This window comes from Pungitius pungitius, chromosome 18 (genome assembly GCF_949316345.1).
Source record: "Pungitius pungitius chromosome 18, fPunPun2.1, whole genome shotgun sequence".
In the NCBI taxonomy this organism is placed as follows: Eukaryota; Metazoa; Chordata; class Actinopteri; order Perciformes; family Gasterosteidae; genus Pungitius; species Pungitius pungitius.
Window position 1 is genome coordinate 15,586,468 of NC_084917.1, and position 13,038 is coordinate 15,599,505.

Below are 13,038 nucleotides of genomic sequence, written 5' to 3' on the forward strand. Positions count from 1 at the left end.
AGGAGCATAACTTTCACTTTTGGTCCCATGCAACACACTCTATTAGCATAACGATGACATCCTAAACTGAATGTGTAAATTATAATTCGTCATGGTATGATTTTGATTCGTTTGACAAAACATTTTCAGCTCTTTAGCCTTTTGACAACCTTTTTCTGGAGCTCTCCGCTCAGTAGTCATCTGCTGTAAAATTCACTGGAAAGCTCTGGAAAAAGGCCGTTATTGGCAATGAGGTAAGATTAATTTCTATAACCAAGGTTAAGAAATACTAATAGTAATTAGCAACATCCAACAACTTACATATTACATTGCTGCAATGATCATTCCAATAAGTAATACAAATCGAGTAAACCACTCAAATAAAAGGATGATATTTGGCCCAATGATGGCTCTAAAGAAAAAAGTCAATCTCTTTCAGCATCATCTTATGGGACCAATAATCTATGTCAGTTGTAAACTCACATCCACTAAACTGCTGTATACTTCTAGCAACTTGGGATGTAAAATCAACCTTGTGATTCTCTTTGAAAGACGACATTACAAATCGCTATGGCTGCAAAATTCTGGGACTTTTCCAAGTCAGAATCTTTCCATGGGAATTAGTCTCTGGTTTTAGTGTTTTTCCCTGAATCCCTTCAGTTTTACATCAAAGTCGAGTTGAGAGAAGAAGAAAAATGTGGTTTTTAATAGCTGGCCACGTTCTTTGCAAAAAAACACAGCATGTGCTGCATTCAATTCCATCTTTAAAATATAGTTTGGATCTACGTTTTTATTGCTCAGCCTTTTGCAGTAACGACTTTTATTCATGACAGTCAGCCAACTTTTTCATGGCCGAAAACAGCCGTAAATAATCAGGCCGCAACTTTGTTTTCCAACACACGCTCTCTGTCTGCTGGTGGGAGCGTGCACGTGTCAGTGTGTGCCTATTGGGAGGGATCTCCCCCGTGCGTACAGACCAAAGCATAATTGTAAATATAAAAAGACACCCACCTTTTAGAATGGGAAACACTGGAGGTGATGGTGGACTCTCACTGCTGTAAACGGTCAGCTTACTGTATACAATTAACTTGGTATTAAAATCAACATGGGTTCAGTTTACCAAGTCAAATGCTAGGTGATGACAAAGATTGCAACAACACAATGTTCTATGTTTAAGTTGAAGTTTCTGGCAGACAACGAGCTGCATCCAGGGTCCAGCTGAGCTCGGCTCGCATAGTCTTCTTCTTCACTACATTTACTTCCCTTCAAATACAAACGCTCCACACCCCCAAATAAGACCCAAGTCGTAATGTTGTGAACCAGAAAGATCCTTTAATGGATTATGCAAATTCTTTAAAAGCCTCATAAATACAGATTCAGAGGAATTTCAGTTTTTAAACACAAAAATATCCAGAGTGCTCTGATGGCAAAATGAGGGAGTGTAGGTGTAACTGTGGACTTACCACATCGAACACACGTTACTAAAATAGGAGGGAGACCTTCATAATGACCCACACAGCTACACCAAACAAAACGGTTGCTTCCACAGTTACAAGCCTTTGTTTCAATTTCCTCCCACGAGTCACCTGTATTTATAGAACATTTTGCAACAGATACCATGAGTGTTTAAGATGAAAATGTAACTGTACTGAATGCACACATGTATGTGTGTGTGTGTGTGTGTGCATCCTCTTGTTTGGTCCATTAGCTCAGCAGTTCGAGGTAGGTGACTGGGACTTTTCCCTTTTGGTTCCCCCGTTCTCCAATCAACCAATCAGGATCCATTCCTGGTACTGTGTGTACAGTAATGAGCTGGAGAAACACAAAACAATACATTTTAAGATTTGTTAAAAATATTTTTTACCAGAAAACCCTAATACTATGTTAATCCCAAGCAAAGGGAACCAGAGGAGCAACCTCATGTGTTAATAATGGATCATCATCTTCCTCCTTCCACGCTTCAGCCTGAGATGTACTTCCACTCAAAATATCTCTTCCATCTCTGGATCACCCAAAAAGAAGAGTCCCTGCTACCAACATGAATGAACAACCAGTGCTGTAAGGCATCCAAATAATAAAGAAGTAGCAATTTAAGAGATGTAAAAGCTATCGTATCACAAACTTTAAACAAAACAAAATCTGTGTCTCCGGTCACAGTGTTGTGACTAGTGGCCCTGATCATATGTGTAGTTTGTGAGGAGTCATCTGGAGAACCTCGATCATAGCAGCCAGATATGATGCAATCTGCTGCTGAGAGACACACACTCACAACTGAACACCTCCACCCAGACAAATAATGTTTGAACAGACATATAGGCATTTGAATTCTGTTTTGAGACACATTAAAGATGTGTTGCGTCGAATGGTTAACAAAACCAAATGTGAGAATCAGAGCTATTTATTCTTTAACTAAATACGAGGGGCGCAACGAGAAATGCTCAAAGTATATGTAGATTGTAATATTTTATATTCTGTCGTCTTGTAAGTGCTTTCTGCTCATGAGTAGGTCGAGCATTGCCCCTTGTCTAACAGAGAGGTTTTTGATTACCTCATCAGCCAACAGGGACAGCTCGCTTCCATCGTGGCCCTCGTAGTCGTACAGGACCTTGGCCTTCCTGGTGCCTGTGACAGGGAGCGCGGCCTGCTCCATCGCCAGCGGGCTGGGTCTGGACAGAGAGGAGACTGGGGACGGTGGTCCAGACAGGAAAGCAGAGGAGACGGGGTCGGGGCACACAGCAGCGGTAGGGTGGGGGGTGCTGACGGAATTAGAACATCTGTGTGAATATAGGAAGACAAATTAACAATTTAGATAAAAACTCCACAAATGGCCGAGCCAGGACCAACTTCCAACAGGAATATCATAACTCATCACCAATGAATAACATGAATGCTTCACACTGATCAAAATATTATATTGGCTACGATCTGCACTAATCTGTTTGAAAATACTGCAAACACAACTCCCACAAGTTAGTAAACTTGCATATTTTAAAGCTAAAAAAGACGGTTGTGGTTGAAACGTGACGGCGCACTTTTCTACTGCGCAGCTTTACTCGTCTTTACGGTAGAGGCTTAAAGCACTGAGCAATTGCATTTGAGTTAAACCATCCCACGTGATACTACTCGACCAATCAAGTCTTTGCATTCCAGGCAGGACGATGATATTGTCTCAATACTGTGGACAGACCAGAGAGGTAGCGGCAAATTACAAATAAAAAGACGATAGGAAGAAACAAAAGATAGCGACGTTTGAGAAAAAGAAAATAAGAAAAATAAGAAACAAATGGACAGTGAAAGTAGAGCATTTAATCCATAATGGACAGACTGGTTTATGTTCATACTTCCCACTGCAGCACTAAACCAGTGTCTCATATGCTCAGAACCCGTTGAAACATCATCATGAGGCTCAATGAGCTCCTTCACGTGAGGAGAACGGCCCTGATGCCTTCAGGTACACATTTAAAGTCCTGGCAGGAAAAACTAGATCTTAATTCTTAAAAAAGTGGGAGAATGGAGCCGTTAAATGATGGCGAGTTGAGAGCAAAGTGCACGAGGACAACAGGAAGAGTCACTAGTTCAACATGTTCCACACGGTGGATTTCTGCCTCCAAGATGATCAAATGTGTGTAGTTTTGTGTTTAAAATAACATTAACAATTAAACAGGTGTCTAAAATTTTCTAAAGTGATTACTCATTACTTTTAAGATTTTGTCTTTAGAAGTAAAATAAACACTCATTAACAACAACATTGTAACAATAACATTCATTAAACTTAATTAATGAATTTCCATATATGCAAATAATTAATTTCTATTTCTATCTATCGATAGCTTTGACACACACTTTAGGACGGTGTGTCACTGGCAGGTCAGCAGGCTGCTGTCATCTCTGCGCTCCAAAGAGACAATACCAATCCCCTCGGATGGGAGTGATTGTAGTCTAATCTACCTTTGTCCCACACATGAAGCTACCAACACCAGTGAGTCCTCACTTGCTGAGCTCCCTCTGAAGGTCCTGCATGTAGTGATGACACTCGGCGTAGTAAGTGGCCTGAGCCTCGGCAAAATCCTGCAGGCAGCGCAGGTGGTTGAGCTGAGGGGAGAAAGCAAGAGTCGGTGAGTGGAACCCCAGAAGAGCTGGATACATATCGATGTACACCAAGGATTCAAATGAGTTACATTCCATCCACAACTACCGGCAATTTAGAGTTAGCAATTCATCGATGAACCTGCAAGGATTTGGACTGTTGGAGGAAACTGGAGAGAATCCATGACACTTTACATGCTCCAAAAAACAAAACAGAGCTAATGATGACACCACATGGCTTATCTTCACTTTTACACTCATTAATGTATGTGTATGGGCTCAGTAAATCATCCAAACAATGATTGAGGCTCATTTCTTCATCATCTCCGGGGCGAATAGGATGCTCACATGCGTGCTGCCGATGCCCTCCAGCAGCAGCCTGGTCACCTCAGCTTGTCGGTCGAACTCTGTCTGGGCGACGCGGAGCTCGTGCTCTGCCTGCAGGTGCATTTGACAGGACAGAAGGGAGCTTTAAACATGCACACAATGCACACACTGAATGTCCACTAGTGAAGGTACTCACTTTGTCTGCTTCCTCACTCAGCAGCTGAGCGATCAGCATGAACAGAAAGAAGCAGTCATGAACCATTCTACAACATGAAATCATGTAGACACTATAAGCATCTGGGCTACCATCACCATGGCAATGTCTACCCGAAATCTAACCAGCTCAATGGCCGACAGACTTGCTCTTAACCAAAGATCTCTGGCCAGTTTTCAGGCACCAACTTTCATAAAATAGAATCGATTTTGTCTAGACAATTATATAATATCCCAAAAATCAATATTTTTTATTTAGTTCTTCTTGGTGCAATTGAGTCTCATAAATATTGCTTCACACAACAGTTGTTAATGACGTGGCTGCAACCTTCAGTGCATCAGTGTGAGCAGATGAGCACAGGGTGGTTTATTAGACAATGAAACAAAGCACAGGAAGCTCCAAATGAATCCAGCACATCTTTGTCTGCTTGTATTTCAGTTCCTATGTCCCATAAAAAAAGATCTAAATACTAAGCTGTAAAGCATTTCACTGAGAAAACAAAGAGATGTAACGTTTTCTATTACTCAGGATTGTCCCACAAAATGCACCAAACATTATTGCGGTTTTGTCGGCTCCATCTCTCCTCCATCTACGTTTTCTTCTTGTTAGAATGATGACAGCTGTGGTGAGGGATGCATTCAATGTTTCCGTCAAGCCCACTTGTGTTGATAATTCAGCATATGATGGTCAATTTGGGAAAATACTACTATTGTTAAAATGATATGTCTTCAACAAAAAAACATGTGCGTGATTAGAAATGCTGAATAGTCAGAACCTGACGTGGCCTTGATGGAGGCAGAGGCGCTTCAGATGGGACAGCTGGTGCTGTTAGCCTGCAGCCTGAACCCTGCTGACCTTTGCCCTCCTTTCTGAAGCTGTATGCTGATCAATGGTTGATCTGTTTTGCCCTCTTGTGGTTAACATGTGTTATTAGGAGTAAGCATCTTTCTCATTGGTCATCTAAATGAGCTGTTTTTGCATGTGGCCTTAAAGTTGCACTCATTGTCTGACCACATTAATATATAATATAATTTGTACAGCTGGGTTTCCCTGCTTTTGGCAAATGACCATAAATTGTGGGCAAAAGGGGAAGGACACAACACCCACTAAAAAACTGGAGTCTGACCACTGGGCACCACGACTAATTTCACCAACAGAGGTTCCTGTGTACAACCTTTCTCTGCTCTGACACACCGGGATCCGTCTCCACATCCCAGCTCTCCCAGCCACTCTGCAGCTGCTTCAGAGAGGCAACACCAGCAAAACCAGTGGCAAGTCAACACGTTGCTCCGTCTGGATGCCACCTTCTCTGATAGAGCAGGTACAGGCCTGTTGCTCTGCCATTGCTGTAGCTTAGCTTTGTTTAAGGTACAAGCTGGGTTTAAACTAGAACTAAATCAATTGAATAAATCTTAAATATTATAGTACACAATTTTTAGGTGCTTTTGCAATCTGCTACTTATTATTTCTACGCACCTTTTCCATCACTGTTACTAGAACCTTCATCAACTTATAAGATATGATACAATGTTTTCCTTCACCTTAATCAGCTACAGCATGAACATAATGCATTAGAGATAATGATAGCATTACAAAAAACAGTATGTTTGAATGTGCGCTAATGAATCAGACACCTTATTGATATTACACGAAAAATGGAGACACCAATTCTACAAGATGATTAGATTTGTATTATAAGTATCTAATATTTTCCTTCTCCCATTTTTCTTTATTCCTGGTGCCTATGGGTATGAATGTGTGTAGGTGTGTGTACCCTGTTGAAAAATAAAGTAATAAAAAGTATTTAATATAGTCTTAAGTGCTCTTTTTGACCGGTACAATAAAAAAGTCAAGAGAGATCCCTGCCTATTAGCGTAGCTGCGGCTCTGCATGCTTGTGCCACTCGGGACTCTTACCGCTGAAGCGCTGGCAGAGAGAACATAATTTCGAGGTCTTGTCTCCTGAAAATCGGGTGCAGCCTACAAACAAGAGCAGGGGGGAGGAAACACATGTTGGCACAGTCATGCAGTTACAGTCATTAAGCAGGAACACAAAAAGCAGATCGGCACAAAGACAATGACCAGAAGTGTGAACAGCTGCTGCTGGTGTGTGGTATCAAAGGGGTTCAAATGACTTGTGACTCAATCATTCAGTGACGACATTATGAATGGGCTGGAGTCAAATTACATTCCTATGTTGATCTATGTTGCTGCCATTAAATGGAGCTCTGGATTGTTAAATCATTCTAAACTCTGAGATGATATCTGACATAAAAATGCTGACCATATTTAAACATTCCTATAGCCTGAGCTTTACTTTTAATATGTGGATATCATTCCTAATATTTCTACATCTCACTGCAAATGTACTTACTGTACAGTACAACAGAATCACTGGTGATATACAGCCAGCAGAGCGTCAGCTTTTCATTCCATTTTAAAAAGGCTCTTTGATCAATGTAGCCTTCCATCTGAAGCAGCAACACAAGACGAGTCCAACACAGTTATCTCCTATAGCCCTTCACTTCTGCTAATTGATTGATTGTTATGGCATGGAGTCATTTTTTGTTAGGAGCATTTGGTTTCCTCCGACCACTCAAAGCGCCCCCATTCATTCAGACACAGAATCACTTATTGGAGCACTGCTAATATTACCCCTCCATTTCTTCTAAATGTTTTAAAGTAAGTGAGGTACTTCTATATAGCTTTGGAGGTGATACATCATGAGTGCTGCAAATGCAGCTGCAGCGATCGACCTTTCACCTGGTTCCGTTAGGATCTCTAAAAGCAGATGCTGAAGCGCAGGAAATCTGCATGCAACATCTGCATGCAACATCTGCATGCAGGCACAGAGTTGGAGCAGAAGCAGAGCACGGGTCCAGTCTGTCAAAGCTTTCCACAACAAGTTAGTGGATGACTAGGGTTAGGGGTAACACGAAGAATAGTAATAGGGGAGGAGAGGGATTCTTTAATCAACAAATTGACCCGAGAGTCTTTGGTTTTGTTTCTGTGACTGCTGTCAAAGCTGCAGCATAAAAGCATTTCAGGTAAACAGTGGATTAACTATGTGACAATGACATGTCATCATTGATATTGAAGAGAAAAAGGACCAGCTGTGCAGAGTGTGGTGATAGAGATGAGCATTTAGCAGCTTAAAAGGCCGAAGATGGTAGAGTGCTAAAAGAGACTATTGGAATCCAATCATCTGGTAGACACCAACATGTTGCTGTGTGTTTGCTGGACTTGTAAATAAGAGATGTTTGTTAAACTTGTTACGGTGGTATAATGTGCCAGCTTTGTGCTCACAGCTACCCCAAAAGGCATGAATAGATATAGAATAGATAGACATAGATGAACCAGTGAATGTGGACGTAAGGACGCACCTGGACAGTCAATGTGCTCACAGTTGCTGAAGAAAGGTCTATCTGCAGTCTGGTGATTACTGGGATTCTAAACCTCTCACCGAGGACAGGACAAGGAAGAAGAACTAGAGTTTCATCTCACCGCTGCTTTGGCTTCTGCCAGTTTGGCTTTCTTCAGACGTGCTTTGCAGATGTCGAGATCGAGCCGCCGATTCTCCAGAAGACGCCTCTCTTTCTACAGAAGACAGGAGGGACTTAATCACATGTTGCGTCCCTGCTTCGGGGAATGAAAGCCTTGTTTCTGGGATGAAGGAACCAGCTCAAGGACGAAGACGTTCAACACAATACAGCACAAAATCAGTTTCCATGGCAATGTACTGCTCCTCCATTGTGATTAAAGTAAAGTAGGGAGTAGGACAGTCTTACTGATATTGTCCTCCAGTCTCCTTCCAGGAAGTTGCGTAGAGGAGTGAGGAAGCCGACGGCTGAGGCTTGGAGGAGGTCCCGCTCGGCTCCACCCAGTCTCTTCTGGTACTCTCCCACTGTGATCAGGGTACTGCCTACAAATACACATATTATTCAAGATATCAGTACAAGGACAGACTGGGACACACTTGGGATCCCCTGAAAGCCACTAACAGCTACATTTTGTGGGGTACAAAATAAATTACTTGTGATCATCTCTCGACGGGAATATTCAATTAAATTCAACTTTCCTTTTCTTCTACAGCTTCTAGTTATAGAGTCTGTGACAAACATCTGTGCAGTCCAGGAAACATTAGTAAAATGACACGTGATATCAGTTACATCATGTGATGCTACTCGGCAAATCAAAGCCTCACAGCTCAACTGACCGTATGGTGTCCCTGGACCAAATTCATGGGCGGCTTCCAACATGTACTGGCCCAGCAGCTCCGTGTTTGTCGTCCTGGAGGGAAGCTTCTTGTCCAGCTTGTCGTAGATGAACTCTTCTATTCGAGCACCTGGATATCAGGTTAGGAAGAGATCTCAGTAAAACTCACAAGGAGATGAGACATATTCAAATTATGTAGTAGGCATTTTTAACGTGTTAAAGCAAGGATTAAAGAAACTGGAATGATGTGAAACTAATGGCTCCATGGGTACCAACCATCATGTCATCCTCTCTCATCCTAACGGTCCAAAGTTGACACATTTGGCCAAGGGAGGACGGGCATTGCAGGATATGAGATTGAAAATGGTCATGTGGTGCCCATATTCTTAATAAAAAGGGTGAATTTGAAAGTCTTTGACCTAGTATGACAATGTCCCATATTTATCGGATTTTGGGGCATTTTTGGAAGCATCCATATATAGAGTGTTTGGATTATTCCAGGAGGTCACAACACTCAGACTGATGACACTACAACTACAAACGAGCTGTATAGGGCGGCAGAGGATGCTGTCAGACAGACGCTTTCTGTGCAGCTCTGTGTCACTGCAAAGAATTCAAATGGACAGGTAGCTGTACAATGTAATCCTTTCATGTTATCCACGAGTCACCACCTTAACGAGGAGTGGCCCCGGGACCCTGTGGCCCTGCGTAGGGTTTCCCAAGGCCCACAGGTGACAGGGAGCCTGGGCCAGCTGATCGCCAGCTGTGGGGAGGCGGATCGCCACCTCAATAGTAAGGAAAGACTCTTTGTCCAACCTTGCATTCAAGAGAAGAGTATGGATTCCGTCCCGGTCGTGGAACAAGGAACCAGCTCTTTACCCTCAAAAGACTATTAGAGGGGTAACGGGTCTACATGTGCTTCGATGACTTGGACAGCATATTATTTTGTAGGGGCTGCTTCAGTATTATGCGGTCATACAGGCTCATTTTCCCCTGATTCCGGTGAATGCACAGCACACTTTCTCTCGTCAAGTTCAGTTTCACCATTTATAATACAATGAATCCAAACTTCACCTGTACGCATGTAACGACTTAATCAGTGCTCCCTTAAACAGAAAGGACTTACCAGTGTGGTCAACTGGAGCATGGAGGATTAGAAGATACACAGAACAATGGTTAGACATGAATGCCAAGGTCCATTCTAGCCATTCAAGTCAATTACAGAATAATGTAGGCCTACCTCTAAATGTTAGACCAGCTCATCGTCATTAGATCCTGCCATCAATGTTTCAAATGCTATCAAAATATACCTGTAGTTTCTGCAGGGCTGTTATTAGCTCTTCCAATGGTTCCATTGGACACCTTGCATTGATTGGACCACTGACCTGCCTGTTTCCCTGTTCACAAGCTGGTTGATTAACAGCTGAGAGCTCTGCATGTTCACAATGATCAGTGTTGCCCCTACTATTCAATCAGTGGGGCGTGTTTAGGTGGACGGTCTGAAGGAGGGAGTCTCACGGCCAATCCCAGTCCACACCCTTACACACTCACCTTCTATCCCTACCTGTGGGAGGGCTTAGGGATGTCCCATTACCAAATTGTTAAGTGTTTGAGGACTCTCTGGTAGACATTTGGTGTGTGTTTACACTGTAATAATAAAATGTACATGTTTAAAACCTCAAGGATTCAAGATTTAAATCAGACAATATTTATTAATCGAGAATAGTGACAGCTCTTTTAGCTGGACAGAATCAACAAGCTGCATTAGTTGAACCTCAAAAATGACCCTCAGACAGATAGGAAGGATTAATGTGGAACAGCATATGCAGTGATCATTTATCACCTGAAAAATGCCTTGCCTCGTTGAGGAGTATTTGATTGCAAAGCGATGCTGTGATTTGTGTGTTTGGGTCAGACATGAGTGCAATCGGTTGCTCTTCTGTCGTCTCAGTTTCTTTGTTAGTGTGCTCAGTCTTGGCAAAATATGGATATATGAAACATTGCACAATAATTGTTTTAGTTGTTGTTTGAGTTTGGTTTGGGGCATGTTCAAACAGCTCAGCTATGATTGTAGCTCATGTTCGGTTGTTTCTCGTGGTGTGCGACGTATTTATATTTGTTTGTGATGAGTGCCTTTTATCCACTAGAATGTACAAGACTGGCTCCCCCCATTGGGGGAGGAAAAGGAATGAAAATGAAATATTTTACAAAAAATTGAAAAAGACAAATGTATTAGACATGATTCATTGCCATGTGTGTGTTTCTCTTACTTGGGTTGGGCTGCAAGAGCACCTCGGTTTGTCTTAAGATTTTTTCCGTCCAGTTCTTGGTGCAGTCTGCCCGAGTGATCAGGTTCTCCAAGTGGGGATCCAGCTCCGTCTTCTCAGCTTGGCCCAGTTTCTCCTCTGTGAACTGGGAGACAAAGAATCCTGACCTCAGTCATAGCTACTACAATATATAGACATAGTATCTGAGGGTAAATGACAAGATTCCATGTGCATAGATGACAATACAAAGAATAGCCTGGATACATGTGTGGGAAGTTTGTTTACTAACGATAAGCAGGAAAAACCTGTCCTTAGATGAACTTTGAAGCTAAAGAGTTGGATTATTTACTATATGTAGGTTAACCGCTTCGTTTTTAGCTATCAATGTTATACAATGTATGCTCTACCATTATATATATAATGCCCTTTACAAATTTGCCCCCCCCAGAGCTGTAAACCTAGGGCAGTGTAAGTAAAGTGACTATTGTCCTCTCCTCTGTGGCAGACACCCTTTGAGCAGGAATAGTGTGACACGTGGTGCACATATTCTATCAGTTCTTCTACGCATGAGGGGAACATTTTATATGTGTATATATATTATTTTGATTTTACTCAGAACGTTGTAAACTCAGCTTTGGCTGGTCAATACATTTAACTGTACATACCATTTTTGCCAGCATTACTTTTCTGCATTTACTGTGGTTAAATGGGAGTCATCGCTATGCAGGTTAAAGAAAACGTACTATCACCTAGCAAGATACGAACTCCAACCAGGACGAGGGCTTTCACATATTGTTTTATTCAATAAATTGTTGTGTGTATATATATATATGGCTGTCAGATCGAGCACTGGAGTGATGGGGACTGGTCGGAGTGTTCCAGGTGGAGATCCACACTACGGGGAAACACGCTGTGCACAGACGGCTCGTCGGGTCTGCTTCGATGCGCAGGTCGTAAAAAGGCATCCATGTGGCCTCTCGGATTATTCCCGTGCACAACGATGGGTCAAGTAGCAGAACAACACGTCTCTCACTGCTGCTGTCACGTGACACACGTTCAATAATGAATCAATGATGCATCAATAATGGATGGAGGCGGGACGAACGGTTATCGGCTTACTGTCCCTAACACGCTAAACGCTAGCGTCGGGATGTCGAACAGCACCGTGGACACCGAACGAGTCACGCGGACGCCGTGTGACGGGGAACGGCGGGCTGTTACCTGCACTGCTCGGGTGAAGAAGACCCCCGCGCCGCAGGCGAGCTTCTTCACGTTGAAATCCATGGTGCGTGGTGCTCCTCTGGCTGCAGGGACGTCTCCGGGTCAGCCGAGATGGTGAAGCAGCAGTAATCCGCTTCATGGACCAGCGGAAGTCCCCCCTCCGCCCTGCCCTTAAAGAGACCACAGCACCGGGCTGCGGCACGGGGACCTCTGGAGGACTTATCCCATTCATCTCGTAACCTGAGCTGATACAACCCAAAACAGCTGTCTAGTTAGAGCAAAGGGAGACAATGTCCTTGATTTAGTTCTAAACAACAAGATGTCAACAAAGCGTAACTGCAAATTCCATGTAGGGAAATGAGACAACTTACCTTAAGTTAATTGTGCATGAGCTGTATTTAGTCTTTGATTGGAGGATTACTGGAGCCATCATTAAATAAAGCTAATCTGATTGACGTGTATAGGACATGTCTGACCACAGCCATACAAAAGGACCTTAACTGTACCATTATATTATTTTACAATGGCTCTGACTATACCCTTACAATACAGCATTCAGTTTCATTGTACGAACCTGTTGCACCCTGAGACTGTTTTTTTTTTGGCCTCTGCTCCAAAAATGGCCTACCCATAATAAAAAGTGTAATAACACTTCTGTGGGGATAAAGGGGAACCCCTGATCCCTCAAAATATGTGTATATGTCACCGGTGAAGACATAAAACAATTTGT

General features: G+C 42.7%; 1 protein-coding gene across 7 annotated transcripts; it reads right to left on the reverse strand.

The window, feature by feature from the left end:
- Positions 1-1,289: 1,289 nt before the first annotated feature.
- On the reverse strand, positions 1,290-12,481 carry LOC119226854 (endophilin-B2-like). 7 transcript variants are annotated; one of them, XM_037485190.2, is made up of 12 exons: positions 12,309-12,479; positions 11,091-11,232; positions 9,947-9,958; positions 8,822-8,950; positions 8,394-8,527; positions 8,110-8,202; positions 6,523-6,585; positions 4,589-4,612; positions 4,414-4,503; positions 3,971-4,071; positions 2,528-2,753; positions 1,290-1,791 (listed from the first exon to the last, which is right to left on the reverse strand). In XM_037485190.2, the coding sequence occupies exons 1-12, from the start codon at positions 12,369-12,371 to the stop codon at positions 1,684-1,686; spliced, it is 1,185 nt and encodes a 394-aa protein (XP_037341087.1). In that variant the 5' UTR covers positions 12,372-12,479; the 3' UTR covers positions 1,290-1,683. The 7 variants fall into 7 exon arrangements, with proteins under 7 accessions (XP_037341087.1, XP_037341088.1, XP_062414825.1 ...); XM_037485191.2 differs by lacking the exon at positions 9,947-9,958 and having other exon boundaries at positions 12,309-12,481; XM_062558841.1 differs by lacking the exon at positions 4,589-4,612.
- Positions 12,482-13,038: the final 557 nt, after the last annotated feature.

Excerpts from the sequence above, each read along its gene's own strand:
- LOC119226854 (XM_037485190.2), bottom strand. The coding sequence starts at position 12,371 with ATGGATTTCAACGTGAAGAAGCTCGCCTGCGGCGCGGGGGTCTTCTTC. Across the intron at positions 4,504-4,588 it reads TGAGTGAGGAAGCAGACAAA|GCAGAGCACGAGCTCCGCGT; the intron begins GTGAGTACCTTC and ends ATGCACCTGCAG. Across the intron at positions 4,072-4,413 it reads AGGGCATCGGCAGCACGCAT|CTCAACCACCTGCGCTGCCT; the intron begins GTGAGCATCCTA and ends TTCTCCCCTCAG.